The sequence below is a fragment of the Pangasianodon hypophthalmus genome, chromosome 22, assembly GCF_027358585.1.
Source record: "Pangasianodon hypophthalmus isolate fPanHyp1 chromosome 22, fPanHyp1.pri, whole genome shotgun sequence".
NCBI classification, from domain to species: Eukaryota; Metazoa; Chordata; class Actinopteri; order Siluriformes; family Pangasiidae; genus Pangasianodon; species Pangasianodon hypophthalmus.
In genome coordinates, this window is record NC_069731.1 from 15,641,762 (window position 1) to 15,659,409 (window position 17,648).

The following is a 17,648-nucleotide window of genomic DNA, read 5'->3' on the forward strand; positions in this document are numbered from 1 at the left end:
AGATGATCTGGTTCAGTCACCCAAACAACTGGGTGTGTGTAATCCACCAGGACTGAACACGCTTATAGTATTTAGGCGGAGTTTGAAATGCTGTGCCTTTTTATTGAAGGTTTTTAATTTGTACATTCCTCTTATTTGTCAGGCTTTGCACCTAAAGACACTGGACCTTGATAATATATGTGCTTTTTTTCTTTCTTTCTTTCTTTTATCTTTTTTATTAATTAATTAATTAATTTATTCTTACAGTTCCAGCTTTTTTTTTTTGACTACAACACTACAGATACCATTGTTCTGGTCTTCATCAGCATAATCTTTTGTTCTGCTTGTTCTGCCATTATATATACATACATACACACATACACACGACAGTTTCTCAGTTGCTGTGAAAAAACGATCCTATTTTTTTAACTGATCCTTTGCTGTCCTTTGCAGAACTCAAGAAGTAAGTTTAGGATGTTTTGAGTATAATAAACAGGGGAAGGTAAGAATACCTACAGTGGCCACAGTGTGTTCAGGAATGAGAAGTTAGTGGGAGTTTTCAACTGATTTAAAAGCTGGTAACTACACTGAACCTCTGATATCAGTGCCAGTGCTGGGCTGTTACTCAAACATTTATCACTCACACTCATATCCATGTTCTTGCCATTTACAAAATCTTGCTTAAGATTTTGTAAGCAAAATGTAGAAGTACACTGTGTGCTGTTTCCTTCCGCGTTTTGCAGTTTTTGATCAAAACTGTTCTTGTGTTCCAAAGGACATGTGTATGTACATTACTTATACTAAACGCCACCCAGATGATATACATATACATATTATACACATATACAAATCCTACATACATACTTCTATGATGAATAGTAGTAGTACACTGTATCTACTACTTCAGTATAAAGTATTAAACATAATAGAATTGATCATCAACTTCAGGAGGTCTGGAGTGATGAGAGAGCTCTTGAATCTCCTTAGAAAGTCCAACAGCTGCTGTGATGTCTTCACCAGGGACACCCAGCTCAGCTTAAAGAGCTCTCTCTTCACTCCAGACCTCCTGAAGTTGACGATCAATTCTATTATGTTTAATACTTTATATTGAAGTAGTAGGTACAGTGTACTACTATTCATCATAGAAGTATGTATGTAGGATTTGTATATGTGTATCATATACCAGCACCCAGAAAACGCACTGGAACCCGACTAGTAGCCCTGAAGACCATCTTTAATTCACACCTACAGGATCCTTGGTTGGATCCTGAACTTATAGGGATAATGTCTATGTAGAGTTTATTGTGTTCTTCTCATGTCCATATGGGTTTCCTCCAGGTTCTCTGGTTTCCTCCCAACGCTCAACAACATGCTAGTAGGTGGATTGGTGACTTTAAATTTCCCCTAGGTGTGAATGAATGAGTGAAGGTGTTGTGCATGGTGGCCTGTGATGGACTGGTGTCCCACTCAGTGTGAATCTGTTCTGAGTTTTTACAGGATAGGCTCCGAATGAATGAATGAATGAATGAATGAATGAATGAATGGTGTTTGTGGTGGTTACTATTGGGAAGTCATGAGTTCAGGGTTAACAGGGCATTTGGGTAAGACTAGAGGTGTGCATCGGGACTGGAATCCCACAGGACACAACAAAGAAGTTACATGAGTGGAAGATTTTGCCTTCTATACTTTCATACTTTATACATGCTAAGGGCAGAAGAATGAAGCTCACAAGACAAAGACAATATTCATTTTACTAAGAGGAGGTACATTCTAAGAGGACGTGCGATAATTTTTTTTGCCTATCATCAGTGACTTGCTCCAGTAGCCCGCCCTAAACCATATTAACCTCAGTCATTGTTAACTGCACATGCTTTTCATTGTTTTTGAAAAACAAATTTCTCCATTGTTATGAAAAGAAAATCCTCCTGGAAAATCATACGGGTATTATAATGCTTAAAGGATCCCAGTTTGACTTGTTGCAACACTGCGTCCCAACTTGTCCCATGGACGATACTTATCACATGTTCAGCGTACATTTCTGATCTTCCTGGAATGTAACAAACCCCAAAAAATTAAATATAGACAGATAAATTATTATAAAGTATTACTGTGAGCTATAAACAGCATTTTATAGTTGGTAGCTGATTGCTTACTCAGTTACATTATATAGAAATCTTGCCAGAAAGTTCCAATTATTAATTCTAGCTGAGGAACTGTAGAAGTTCAGGATTTCTTCTGAAAATTGTTATTTGTTGTTATAATTTGTGATTGAAAAAAATTACTTCTTATTCCCAGCAGCCCTGGGTGTTTCATGCATATAATTTTCTTTCTTTTTTTTTTTTTTTTTTACAATTTATTAAAATTATTTTTTAATATTTTTATTTAAAAAAAATATATATTTTCGTATGTTCATACGTATAGACTCAAGGAACTGAAATTCAGTTGCTCTGTTCTTGTACTTGGCCATGAATCTACTCTGTATTTATTTTCATTTGCTGTAATGAGGAACTGCCAGCAGGCGGCGCACAATACAGCTGCAAGACTCATTAATACCACAGACGAAGAAAGAGGACCCGGAAGTGTTAATCAGATGATCGTTGGCCCCGCCCACTGTTTACTGTCAGCGTGTTATGATTGAATCTTTTTTTTTTAACAATTAAAAAAATAACATATTTATTTTCGTAACAAACGCTTTGGCAGCTTGACGAGCACATTTAACAGTTATTTAATTCGGATTAAATGACGGATTCGGATTAAGCAGTTTAAAGCAGTTTTAATGGCGTCTTCAGCGGTGAGATTTAACACTTCAACTTGCACTTAGACTTTCAGTCTGAGTTTCATGTTCCAGTGTTTAGACAGACTACATTAACATAGTGAAATGTTAAATACTTCCTTCCACAGAGCTGAATAAGTGTATAAAAAGATATTAGCCAGTAACTTGGTGACTACATGCTTAACTTTAGTTGTTGTAGAAAACTCATGTTATTTGTCTGAGTCGTAAACTCAACCGGAAGCTCTGAATAAGTCCTGCACATTAATACACATTTTCTATACAGTGGTTTAAAACAGTTTCCGGTTCTGTGCTTCAGAGAAAATCCCCTAAATCTCCATGAACGTTACTGTCCGTTACATGTCTATAAATGATTTACTTTAAACCAGTATTTTTTTTTCAACCTTTAAAAAAATTGGTATCTGCAATTCTTTACTGATGAAGTGACTGATTTGAATCTGTAAAACATATCTAAAAAAGAATCCAGGATTTTCACTGCAGTGTACCTCAGTAATAATGGTGGCAATAATATAGTAAACAAAGTTACCAGAGATACAGGATGTTTCAGACAAAGGTCCTTCATCAGATGTGCAACTAGTGGAACTAGTAGATATTGGTGGTGGAAGCATGGTGGTGGTAGCACAGTGGTTACGACATCGGATCAGAAGGTTATGAGTTCAAGTCCCAGCACCACTAAAGTGCCACTGCTGGGCCCCTGAGTAAGGCCCTTGAGCAGGGCCCTTAACCCTCAACTGCTTAGTTGCATAAATGTAAGTCGTTCTGGATAAGGGTGTCTGCCAAATGCCATAAATGTACATTCCAAATCAAAGATGTTCAAAATGGTTGGGGATGTTGTCAAAATATCATTCATTCCATGGGGTTGCAGAATTCAGAGAGTGTATAAGATGAGCTCTTTTTCCTTACAATTGCTCACTTCAAGGACTGCGTTCATCTCCTTCAGCTTTAGAAACACTTAGTTTGCACAGCTAATGAAGGACTTTGATCTGAAACATCCTGTTTCTCTGGAAACATTGTTTACACTGTGATTAATTTTTAATACATCCAGTCTATCTATATTGTGTACTGTTTTTCCTGGAAGTTTTTTTTTTTTTTTTTTTGGAAAAACCTATATTTTGTGATACATGTCTTGTAGCATAAAAATGCCATCAAGAATTGTTTGTATATATGTACATTCATGTCCTTTTTGGGGAAGATTGAGAAGGTATAATGGCCTGTCTCTCTCGTGTGTGTGTGTGTATGTGGTTGTGTGGTTGTGTGTGTGCGCGCATGTGTAGACGCTCGGTGAGTTCATGCGCTGTCTCAGTGAAATGGGTTTCACTGAGCATCAGATTCAGGCTGCAGTTCAGGCTGGCTGTTTCTCTGTACCAGAAGCAGCTGAATGGTAAGACTTCGTAAAAGTCTCTGAATAATATCACACTCTTTGCTTTATTACTATTTATACCAAAGCAGATAAACAGATTTAAAAATGTTTGAGGGAGATAAGAGGAAATAAAAATAAGTAAAAATGTTTCGTTTTGGAAAATTTCTGTGGTATAAGAGGAATAAAGCATTTTAAGATGACTGTCCTAGGAAAATAATCAACTTAGAAAGCACGAATCAAAATGTTTTAATCCCTAATGAATTAACACTTTAAGTTAATATCACAAAATATTCAATCTTTATAGTGTAGTAACATGTTAGTACAGATTTTTAAGCATGAATGGTTGTGGTGAGTGGAAATAAATCTGTGTTAATACTATATGTGCAATAACCACAGTCCCAGAGTGACTCAGCTAGGCAGAGAATGTACACTTTTAGAAATCTTGTTGGCTTAATCTTTTTGGTTTCAGTGTAAAATTTATGTTCTTACACTATATGGTCTGGTTGACATAAGTTGTTTACTCAGACTATATTTGAAAGTGATTGTCAGCAAACAAATTGGGTTAAAAAAAAAGCTTGAATCATACATTGTATGAAAAATGTATTTATTCATTCATCTTCAGTAAGTGCTTTATCCTAGTCAGTGTGGTGGTGGGTCTGGAGCCTATCCCAGGAACACTGGGTGTGAGACAGGAATACACCCTGGACGGGATGCCAGTGCATTGCAGGGTGCCATGTATACACACATTCACACACACATTCACACCTAGTGGCAATTTAGCAAAGCAAATCCACCTACCCGCTTTTTTTTGGGTTGTGAGAAGAAATTGGAGAACCTGGAAAAATATTTGATTTTAAATATTTTTTTTTATATTCAGCATAAATTGTTAGAACTCTCTGTTCTTGGTTGTTACGCCAGTTAAGCAGAACTGTTTTATGCGTAAGGAGATAATTCAGAAAAAGATAAAGCACAGGTTTATTTTCATTCCCCCAACTACCCCATTGGCCCATGCATTAATTTTGCCCTTTTTTATTTTAAAGTTTTCTATCAGAACAGTATCTTAAAGGATTGAACATTGTGTTTCTTTCTCCAACGCCGTGTGTGCAGGATTGTGCGGGCTGGCAGTCCGAGACACACACTAATGCCACGTTCCGGACCAGTTACAAGTGCTATTGCTGCATTTAACCCTCCTAAAGATGCTCAAGGAGCTCAGACGGAGGGAAAAGGTACAAACCTCACACTAATAAAGCTTTAGACTTTAAACCTCACACTAACAAACTTCACGCCAAGAAACCTTGCACTCAAAAATCTCAACCTAATGAACCTCAGACTAACCACCCTTGTGTTAATGAATCTCACACTAACAAACTTTACATTAACAAACCTCACACTAACAAACTTTACACTAACAAACCTCACACTAACAAACTTTACACTAACAAACTTTACATTAACAAACCTCACACTAACAAACTTTACACTAACAAACCTCACACTAACAAACTTTACACTAACAAACTTTACACTAACAAACCTCACACTAACAAACTTTACACTAACAAACCTCACATTAGTAAACCTCATGCTAATAAACCTCAAACTAATAAACATCACAATAATAAACCTCACACTAATAAACATCACAATAATAAACCTCACACTAATAAACCTCAAACTAATAAACATCACAATAATAAATCTCACACTAACAAATCTCACACTAACAAATCTCACACTAATAAACCTCACACTAATAAACCTCACACTAACAAACATCAAACTAACAAACCTCACACTAATAAACCTCACACTAATAAACCTCACAGTAGTAAACCTCACGCTAATAAACCTCACACTAACAAACCTCACACTAATAAACCTCAAACTAATAAACATCACAATAATAAACCTCACACTAACAAACCTCACACTAATAAACCTCACACTAATAAACCTCAAACTAATAAACATCACAATAATAAACCTCACACTAATAAACCTCACACTAATAAACCTCACACTAACAAACATCAAACTAACAAACCTCAGACTAATAAACCTCACACTAATAAACCTCACAGTAGTAAACCTCACGCTAATAAACCTCACACTAACAAACCTCACACTAATAAACCTCACACTAACAAACCTCACACTAATAAACCTCACACTAACAAACATCAAACTAACAAACCTCACACTAATAAACCTCACACTAATAAACCTCACAGTAGTAAACCTCACGCTAACAAACCTCACACTAATAAACCTCACACCAGTGAACCTCACACTAAAGAATCTCACACCAATAAACCGCACTCTGTGTGTGTGTGTTGAAGGTGCTGATTTGGTGCTGCATCATCCTGCAGCAGAAACCGAACCTGTAAAGTCTCGAATAAAGCAAAACAATGACTTTCTCGCTCAGGAGAGACAGAGAGCAGCAGAACATGCCCGGGCCGAGAAGAGACAAAACACACAGGTACACACGCTTTTTTTTATTTAAGCCATTATGGTATATACTACTATTAAGACCATTAGGGGTTTATGAAAACCTTTCTTCTTCTTTGGTGTGTGTTGACTAAATCAGTTCTGCAGTGGCCACAACAGCAGCAGCAGATCATTCATCAGGAATGTATCAGGATTGTGACCCAGCAGGACGCAACATAAAAGTTGCGTGAGTGGAAGGTCTTTACTCTCATGCGGGCACGAGCGAGCAGCCATATACGAAGCTTGTGGGGAAAAGGAAAGACCATTAACATGAGCGTGCAGTGCTCAATTTTGTTACACCCCTACCAGACATGATTAAAATGATCAGATCAGTATCAAGTTCATCAGAAAAAGAAAATCGGGTGGAAATTTACACCACATGGAGGGAGAGAAACATCAACATTACTCCCCATGTAAAATTAATGCCATCTGAAGAAAGCCTTAACAGAGATTACCTGATACCTGACTGGTTGCGTTTCCCTGTTTATTCGTCCTGGAGTTCACCTCTCACTTTAATTAACTAGAATATTGTTGTCAGCTGTGTGCCACTTTGTTTTGTTGGTTTGTTGGTTTAGAGACAGTCCCTCCCTCTGGCATGCCTCATGTAAATGTGTGTGTGTTCTCAGGAGCGAGAGTTAATCTTGAAAAGAATAGCAGAAGATCGCCGTGCTCAGCAGGAGAAACACACCATCACTCCAACTGTCAGTGAACGAGAGAAACCGAGTGAACGAGTGCAGAGCGGCGCAGACAGCAATTGCATTCTAATGGTAAGAATGCAAACACACACACACACACACACACACACACACACACACAGACAGACAGACATGATTTCATTAAGTGGTAAGATTTTATCACGCTGAATTATGGAGTTTATAAATCAAGATCTGTGATTAGAATGAGATATTTAATATTTAAGGAGTAAAAATAAATCTTACCGAGATGTGCAGTTGTAGGAAAATAATCGTCAACAGGGTGGTGTGAAGAAGCTACTGAAACCCAGAACGCATCCAGAAGTGGTTTCATTCCTCTCGCACCACAGCAATTTGCCAGTGACTACATTTTTATTTAATGTAGATTTTATCTATTTATGGTAACTTTTGTGGAACGTCCATGAAACAAGTTACTTCCTGTTATCGCTTACGTTATAGCAGCTGTCAAAGCTATAATCTCTTTTTTCTCTTTCTTGAAAGTACTAAGACAAAAAACGCACTTCATTATGTCACTGCGAAATCCCAAAGTTCTCCAAAGATAAACAACTTACAGTTGTTTTACCTCTTTACAGCTTAACCTCTGACTGCACTGACACTGGAGACTCTTTCCAAAATGCTAAATAAACTTTTAATCACCATGTTAACAATTAATTCAGTTTATGTGGGGCATCTGCCGTACAAGTCCCTGTGAAAGTTGTTACTATAGAAACGATAACGTATTAGGTCGAGCACATTAATATAAACCTTCCATTATAGACAATTAATCAACACCAATCAGAATTGAGAATTGAACAGTACTGTGGTATAATTCACACTATTCAGCCTGCACAATTGTTATAATTTTTTAATATTATTTCTGCTCTTTTTTAACTGTAAGTGCCAAAATTTCAGCATAATTTTTTCTTAGTTTTTGATTGTATTAACATTTAGTATTAATATTAGCTCTTATCTGTGTGTGTGTGTGTGTGTGTGTGTGTTGTAGATCCGTCTCCCCTCCGGCGAGTCTTTGCGTGTGTGTTTTCCAGCAGATGCTCCTCTCCGGGATGTCGTTGACCATGTCACTTCCCTCCAGCCGTCTCTTCCCTCATTCACACTTTTTCATGGTTTTCCTCGTCGGCGCTTCAGTGATGATGACATGTCACTGTCACTGCGCTGTCTCGGTTTAACACCGAACGCTGCACTCGTCCTTCAGGCCATCACTCCTCCTGATCCCTCCATCCCCGCTGCTGTCCATGATCCTGAGCCACCTCGCATTGACCCTCCTGCCCAGCAGGGGGCAGATGTTTTACCACAACCTGTAGCTCCACCCCAGTTTCAACAACTACGCTGGGAAGACATGGTGCATGCTGGGATTGCTGAACCTCGTCACCGCTGGGGTACAAACACACACACACACACACACACACACACACACATATATATATAAAATGCATGCACGTTTTTGTTTTTTCAGTGGTGCAGTGACATAAATTTGGGCGAATTCCTGGAACAATGGGAGCGTAATACAAAGCCTAGTGGACTGTTCTGCTGACTATTTCAAGCTTTGTCCACATGCATCCACACCTAGCCTTAAGTGAACTAACTAGGGTAGCTTGCTAATTAACCATTGGAAAGGTATTTGACAAGTGATAACCATGACTACGATAACCACGACTACCATCACTACTTCTACATTACTCTAGATAGGTTGAGTCGAGGTGTCTTGCTGACGTGTGCAACGTAATATAAATTGTTTGAAAAAATTTTTTTCTTCCCCCCAGTTGCCAACACTAGTTATTTGCAGTAGGGTTCAAAACATGATGCTATCATTATGGCAATGTTAATATGGCTTCCCTCACTCATGTGTTGTCACTGTTACACTGAATCCAGAGTGAAGCAATGGAAATGAAGTCCATCATGAGATCAGCCTGTTGTGCGTTGTGAGATGCTTTTCTGCTCACCATGGTTATAAAGAGTGGTTATTTGAATTACTTTTTAGACTTTGTGTCAGCTCCAACCAGAACTGCCACTCACTGTATATGTTTTTCAGTTTTTTTTCGCACCATTTTGTGTAAACTCTAGATTTTCTTATGTGTGAAAATCCCAGGAGATCAGCAGATTCTGAAATACACGAATCAGCCTTCATGGCACTAAAATCTATGCCACAGTCACAATCCCTGAAATCACATTTTTTCCCAGTTTGTCCTGATGTTTGATGTGTGCATGAACCAAAGCTCTTGACTTGTATCTGCTTGATTTTATGCATTGTGCTGCTGCCACATGTTTGACTGATTGGATAATTGCATGAATGTACAGGTGTTCCTAATAAAGTGGCTGGTGATTTTATATAGGAATGTGTCTGCAGGTCAAATCTTTTTTACTTTGCTTTGATTTACATTTTAATATTAGTTAAGGGAATTGTCATTAAGGACATTTCTTATTGACAGGCCGTGGACAGAGACTGGTGCCAGGAGAAGAAGGTGATGATGATGATGCTGGTGCTGATGAAGAACAGCCACTGGTAGATATTAATGGTACTGAACTTTTATACTGTAGAAGTGGTATTTGTTGGCCTGTGATAAATAGCTTCACTGTAGCTCAAGTCCATCTCTTAGTATAAATTTGTCTGTGTTTATCCCAGCTGTACCTCGCCTTCCTTTCTTTAATGAGCTCAGAGATCAGGATCAGCATTACTGGCCGAACCAGGGAAACAGACTCGGGTATACACACACACGCACGCATGCACACATCTTTTTACTGTTTGAAGAATATTTATACTGGCTTTATATTACTGGAACTATTTTAATCATATTACCTATAAATTTAACTGTAGTTTTACATTACGAGTCAATGATCAGTATTTAGGCACATAGCATATTATTAAGTGTGTGTGTGTGTGTGTGTGTGTGTAGTGATCCAGATGCCTCAGTAGATCCAGCAGAGGGCAGAGTTTTACCCGGTGAGGCAGCATTACAGCGTTTACAGAGAAATGATCAACAGCAACATCACCACACCGAGTCTCTGGCTCCCCACAAGAAACCCTGCAGTGTGCCCAAACTTGTTACCATGGCAACACGCGCTGCCATCTCCCTCACCAGCGGTCAGAAACATAGAGACATTATAAACACACGCATGCTCCTTGTTCTTTTTATTATTTTTACAGTGTGGTGAATTGTATCATCTGCTAAAATACACAGTAATGACAGTTTTGTCTTTCTGTCTCTCTCAGCTCCTTATATGCAGTTCGTCAGCAGTTTTTCATGTTTGACCCCAGAGCTGGCTGAGCGTCTGTTGGGTCACATGACCTCAGATCGCCTGCTGAACCCTCGAACTCTTCAGCTCTTCATTGGCTGCTCGCTTCGGAAGCTAACTTTAAACAGCTACCCATACACCACCAACACACTGCTGCAGCAACTCAGCACATTTACACACCTCACACACCTCAGCTTGGTCAACTCCCCACTAATCACTGGTACATCTGAGAGAGTGTGTGTGTGTGTGTGTGTTTGTGTGTGTACCTTAAAGTAAAAAAGTAAAACTTTCTGCCATTGTTGTAACACCCTCATTCTAATAGGGTATCATTTCTATGGCAACAACTTGCACAGGAATTTGTATTTAGGGCATTCCACATAATTTAATCGTCAGTGTGGCGAAGCTTTCACTAAAGAGACATTTATTTTAGCATTCATGGAAGGAGTCTCCAGTGTCAATGCTTTTAGTAACATTTAGTACGTTTTCTAGAATAGTGGATATGTATGCGATTTGAAACTGCTGAAGTTTGTTTAATCTGTTGCCAGCATTGTGCCACATCACACCTCATCCCTTCCACTATTTATGCTGGTACTGCACCATGCGCACATGGTGTGTAATTTATTTACCAGACATGCGCGATCATCAGGCTGAATAAACACAGGAAACAGACATCAGATATTTGCATATATATAAATTTTGCATATATATAAAATTAACAGCAAATATAAACCTGGCCACTAGGTTAACTCCGTGATAGTGTGTTGTTATGTAGCTGTAAAAGACGTTTGTTTTTATTTTGTCTCTGGCAGATTGTGGGCTGTCTGTGCTGTGTAAATTGGTGAAGCTGCAGTATCTGAATCTCTCGGCCTGCTCTAAACTTACTGACGGCTGTTTACACCACATGACACGTAAGTTATACTACATCTGTTATAGTCCTCCGACATAACCACATTCAGTCAGTATTAACATGCAGCATCAGCTCATTTAAAGTGTTCTCTTATCCAGCTCTAATGTGTGTGTGTGTGTGTGTGTGTGTGTGTGTGTGTGTGCACGTGTGGGTGTGTTTAGCTCTCAGATCCTTGTGTGTGTTGATTCTGGATCACACTAAAGTGAGTGATGCCGGTCTGCTGGTCTTCCTTCAGTCATCTCCTCCTGCACTTGTTCACCTGAGTTTAAACCAAACAGCTGTTACGGAGGAAACGCTAACTGCACTGCGTGTGTGTGTACCACAGCTGCGTCTGCTCAGCATCACACACACCAGGGTAACATACACACACTCACACACACACACATCCTGGCTACTCTCTTTTCTAGCTCTGGGGCTAACTGAGAATGAAAGCTTAAAAGACTGAGATTAATAAAGAAGGGAAAACATTAGTCTGTGACCAACCCAAATCTATAAAGACTGGAACAAATCAACTAGGTCAAATGTTAAAGACCTGACTAACCAAAAAGTTAAAGCATCTAAGACCTGTAACAAACCAGAAGGGAAACCCATAAAGACTGGGACCAACCAAGACTTAGAGATCCTTAAAAATGTAGAATGAATATTCTGGTTTTTTTAAATGCCTCATTAAACACATAACTGATATCGATTTTTATTATTATTGTGACATTTCTTCTTTGGTTGTGTTTCTCTCAGGTGTGTGACGTGTCTGCTCTGGCCAGTCTGCACGATCTACAGACTCTTCACCTTGACTTCACTCAGGTTAAAGAAGAATCCTTGCAGTGTCTTTCAGCGCACCGCAATCTATCATCACTCAGTCTTCACGGTGTTCCTGTCAGTAGCGGTGATCACACACTCGAGATCATCTCAGGTCAGTCCTCTCACTGTGTGTGTTAGTCTGTAACTTTTCCAGCACTTTCTATCAAGAGCAGATTTTAAACCATTCACACTGCAACTGATCACATATTTGTGTTAATATGTTTTTAGCATTCCCTGTATTAATGCATAAATGATTTTCCATTTATTTTTATTGCAGGGCTGAATCTGACTCAATTAACACTTCCTGGTCGTCACTCAGTGACTGATGCTGGACTTTTCTTCCTCTGCGCACACACTCTGCTGTCTGAACTCGACCTTAGCGACTATACACACATTACTGACCAGGGCATCACACACTTGGGAAAACTGCCTCGGTACGTGTAGAGTGTAATATATAAAGTACCATGCCCCTGATTTACTAAAATCCCAAATACAGAGGTGTTACAGTTTTTTGACCCCTTGCCATGGCAGTACTGGAGATACCTGAAAATACCGTAAAAGCTTTTCTGCCTTTTCCGCTAATGCAGTGGTCAGACAAAAGGAGAATAAAATTCACCAGGCAGAAAGTCAATCTACTGAAGGGAAAAGGATGCAAAATGTGAAAGACTTGCATTGCTTCTGGTATTGGTTACTTTCCCTTCATATTGACTTATTTCACATTATTATTTAGGTGAAATCTGACCTGTGAATTTGATTTAAAAAAAAAAGGAAACAGGGTTATGGTCTCTCGGGTCAGTAAAATCAGAGGGTATAAAGTGCTGTTTATTAGTTTTGCTGTTAGCACAGAGCCATCCCGGTTGTGTATGTTGACAAAGGAATAGTTGCATAAAATGAGGTTCTTGCTGTTTTGTGCAGTTTGTTTTTGATCGCCATTGGTAACAGTTGAGATATACTATATGGCTAAAAGTTTCTGGACACCTGACCATTACACCCATATGAGTACTTTTCCCGAAACTGTTGCCACACAATTTTATAGGATATTTGTATGCTGTGGCATTATAATTTCCCTTCACTGGAACTAAGAGGCCCAAACCTGTTCCAGCATGACAATGCCCCTGTGCATAAAGCGAGTTCCATGAAGACATGGTTTACCAATGTTGGGGTGGAAGAACTCGAGTGTCCTGCACAGAGCCCTGACCTCAACCCCACTGAACACCTTTGGGCTGAACTGGAACACCGACTGAACCCCAGACCTCCTCACCTAACAATCAGTGCCTGACCTCACTAATGCTCTTGTGGCTGAATGAACACAAATCCCCATAACCACGCTCCAAATTCTAGTGGAAAGCCTTCTCCTAGAAGAGTGGAGGTTATTACAACAGCAAAGGGGTGGAACAGCAAAAATCTGGAATGGGATGTTCTAAAAACACATAGGTGTACTGTTCAGGTTTCCACAAACTTTTGGCCATATAGTGTATTTAAGAGAATCTCAGAAGAGTGCAACTGATACTAAACCTAACCCTCCATGCATAATTGCACTTCTAATATAATGTGGATTAAGGGCTGTGAGTTGTGTTGATAAAATATACAAAATACATAAAAAAATATAAAAGATAAAAGTATATGTTCTGTTTATCGGTTGACAAATTTTCTTTTTGTCATCAGAGGTGTGAACTAGCTGAGACTATATTATATGAAACCAACATTCGTGCTAATATTAAGTTATTTTATGAAATGATTTGCTCCTCTTTTCGAAATATAATCATGATCAACCTTGTTATTATTAAAGCCTAATAAATAGCATAATAACAGACTTCGTCACATTTAATACATGCCCTCCAGGTATATTTATTTGCACACTCAGTCACCATTTGTGAAGTGACTTTCAGGTTTAGTTAATCACACTGCATCTGTAATATTAATATGAATAATTGTACAATATTAAATTTGCAGTGCCTGAACTCTATATATTTTCACTTTAGTTAGAAACACCCCGAACTACATATTCGTAAAGGCCAACGCACAAAACCGGATTTTACTATTTTGCTTATTTGAATGATGCAATCCTTTGCAGACTGTCTTAGTAAATAAGCTTTCTTTTTGCAGGTGTTATTAAGTTTGCATGTTTTTTTTTTTTTACACAGACCTTTAGTAAATCGGGGCCAACATGTTTATCAAATCTGTTTTGAACAGGAAGGTTATTGTGCGATACGCAGTTCTGGTGAGTTTTAGTCAGGTGTAAGATGCCTGAACATATTATGGTTTATGGATTAAGTCTATATGTGAATTGGTCCAGCAGATATGAACGATAGAAATGATGTACTTTTTAATCCCTATTTAAAGTACTCTCTCTGGCTGTCTGTCTCCAGGCTGAAGAAGCTTTCATTGAGTAACACTCCCCTCACTGATGCGGGCTTATCAGCTCTGTCCACTCTCACTCTGCTGATGGATGTGTGTCTAAACCGAACAGCCGTGACGAGCCGTGGAGTCACTGAGTTCATCACACGCCTGCCTTACCTACAGGTACACACACCTGCGCACACACACACATACATGTATATATATGAAATATGGCAATTTTAAAATTGTGAAATAAAATGTAAAAAATGAGTGATTTTCATTATTCTTGTGTTGAGAGTGTTTGTGTGTCTTTTTGTGTTTGTGTAGGTTCTTGGTTTGTCTTGCACGCAGGTGGGAGATTCGGTACTGAAAGCTTTAATTCGTTGCACTGAACTGATCAAACTGAACCTGAGCAATACGCGCATCACCGATCGGGGTAAAGCAAAAAAAATAAAATAAAATTATAGTTTATACATCATAGATTATAGATTGTAGATTACAGACTGTATATTACATGTAAAAGATAAATTACTGATTACAACTTTTGTGGATTACACACACACACACACACATATATATATTTCAGATTGTAGACTCTACGTTATAAATATACATTGTAGATGTAGTAATGTCAGATTAGAGATTACTGACTAATGATTTTACTTGCATTATAAAAGACTAAATCGAGTGTCAAGCTGTTTTTTTTTTTTAAACATAAATGATGCTGGCCAGAGCGACTTTTGTGCTGATATTAAAAAAGTGATTCACAGGATGCGTACACAGTAACCATAGCAATGCTACTACAGCTTTCTCCCTATTGATTGTACTAGCTATTTAACTGTCTTATCTGTCTAGATTTACCAACAGCAAAGATTTCATGTATTTTTAAATATTTACTCAGTTTAGCTCAGATGCCATAAAGCTCCTAATATTCGCTCGCTAACAAGACAAACTGTTCTCCCAGCACTCTGTCTTCCAAGATGTTTTTTTTTTTCCTTTTTTTTTTTCTTCCAATCTGCCACCTGATTGGTCAGCGGTTTTCTAAATTGCATAACTGTTTTTCAATTTGGAAGCTTTCTGTTGTGACGACAAAAAAAAATCTCTTTCAAAGCGCCACTTCCCATAAGTTTACTTGTAAAATGTGTGCTGTCAGTTGTGGAGGAAAAAAAACAAACACCTAATGTTAAAGCAGCTTAAAGTGTGTCTCGTATACTGTGTAATAAAACACCCTTCATCTTATTGTATCATTTCCAGGATTAAAGTTTCTTCACGGTATGAAACTGAGTCAGGTAAATCTGGACAGTACCGGTGTGACTGCAGGGGGCGTGGCCAACCTGATCTCCGCCTCTCCTCACCTGATCAACATCCGTGCCAATAACACGCGGCCGCTCCCTGCTGAACAACAAAGCGATGATGATGGTGGTACTGATGAAGATCGGCCATTACATTGAGACAGCACTGAACAGGCTATTATGCACACACACATTTCCTAGAGATTTTCATTACAAGCAAAGCCATTATTCAGTTGCTCTTTCTTGCTTCTGCAATTATCACATCTTAATCTTGTACTTAATAACATAGTAATAGTTTCAATAGTTTCAATCAAGATAGCTTTACAAATAAAAAACAAATAAATGCAATAATGTAATAATGCTTTTATTAATTAAACCAGTTAGCTTTGGTTAGCTTTGGTCTGGTTTTGGTTTTGGCTAGGAGGCTTTGGCTGAAAGTAAGGGTTTCATCACCCAAGAAATTCAAACCCAGGTTGATTTACCTTTTTTTTTTATAAATTTTTTGCATTAATAATGCTATTTTTGCAAAAGCAAATTAAAGAAAATAAACTGTAGGGGATAATGTAAGCAGTTGTACTGATAAAATACTGGAAACATACTTATTTGCAAATTTACCAAAAGTAGTTACATATAACATTTTACTAAATAAAGTGTGTAACTACAGCGTTTATCAATCAGACATTATTATTATTATTATTAGTAACAATATTATTATGTATAAGTTGTGCCATATCATTCAGAATTACAAAATTAGGTAAATCAGAACAATTTTCAAGAATCAGACCAAGAATCAGTGTTTTTATGCAGTACTAAATTATTTAAGACTGTTAAGCTTGACACTGCAAAATATAACTCAATAAAAATATATATTTTTAGATATTGTTTGTATTTTGTAATAGTTTTGTATGAGATCATTAAAAAGATAACAAGTTATTACAAATTGTAACTGTTGCTTACTGTACAGTACAAATGAATGATTTTTTTTTTTTTTAAATAACGGGCATATCTCCTGAGTGATGTAGCCATCTATTCATCTAGTTTTAATCCTGCTGGGAGTACAGACACTTTAGTAAATTGAGCCTCGAGCTCAATGAAAGCAAAAGAGGCAGATTTGCACTTAAGCAGAATTTTTGATTTGTAGCTCTTTCATGTCATGCTCATGAACAATAAACTAATGTGTTCCCCCAAATGCCCCAGTTTTCGTTTATGCAGACATTTTTGCAGCTTCTGAAGAACTGAGCAGTTAACGGAAGATCATTTGTTTCTCTGAAGAGGAAGACAAAAAGGATGTTGGCCATGTAAAGATTACCCAGCATAATACCACAGTAGGAGTGTTAATGAACATGTACAGCATGATATGTTTCATAACCACATGTTGTGGTCAGAAACTGACACTAATCAAGAGTAGAAGATGATTAACACACGCTGTGGATGGAAAAACAACTTTTAGTCTCTAACCGTACACTTAGAAGCTGCACCAACAAGTCAGATGAGTCTAATGTAGTGTAAACAGTGTTTGCTGGTTTTAATATATCTAATGAATGACATGTAATACTTTTTAACAATTTCTAGTTACATTTCTGCCACAGGACAGAAGACTGCGCTTTCTGGTTTCTCTGTAACATGACAAGCTGCACTTCTTTCTCTTATGAACTAAACGAGAGAGGCTAGCGAGGGAATGACTGTTAAGTGATAACAGGAACTAATCTGTCTTGCAGATGTTCCACTGTATTAAATGTAACTATAAATG

At 38.0% G+C, this 17,648-nt stretch overlaps 1 protein-coding gene across 1 annotated transcript; it reads left to right on the forward strand.

The window, feature by feature from the left end:
* The first annotated feature begins 2,554 nt into the window (after positions 1 to 2,554).
* Positions 2,555 to 17,401, forward strand: si:ch73-173p19.1 (uncharacterized). The gene is made up of 17 exons (XM_026937952.3): positions 2,555 to 2,770; positions 4,045 to 4,151; positions 5,238 to 5,356; positions 6,470 to 6,609; positions 7,244 to 7,384; positions 8,313 to 8,706; positions 9,757 to 9,843; positions 9,951 to 10,029; positions 10,222 to 10,409; positions 10,539 to 10,781; positions 11,371 to 11,469; positions 11,630 to 11,823; positions 12,204 to 12,378; positions 12,544 to 12,700; positions 14,636 to 14,789; positions 14,934 to 15,042; positions 15,861 to 17,401. The coding sequence occupies exons 1-17, from the start codon at positions 2,756 to 2,758 to the stop codon at positions 16,055 to 16,057; spliced, it is 2,598 nt and encodes an 865-aa protein (XP_026793753.1). The 5' UTR covers positions 2,555 to 2,755; the 3' UTR covers positions 16,058 to 17,401.
* The last annotated feature ends 247 nt before the right edge of the window (positions 17,402 to 17,648 follow it).

Bases quoted from the DNA above. Each gene is read 5' to 3' on its own strand.
- si:ch73-173p19.1 (XM_026937952.3), top strand. The intron at 5,357-6,469 runs GTACAAACCTCA...TGTGTGTTGAAG, and splicing joins AGCTCAGACGGAGGGAAAAG to GTGCTGATTTGGTGCTGCAT. The intron at 10,410-10,538 runs GTCAGAAACATA...TGTCTCTCTCAG, and splicing joins TGCCATCTCCCTCACCAGCG to CTCCTTATATGCAGTTCGTC.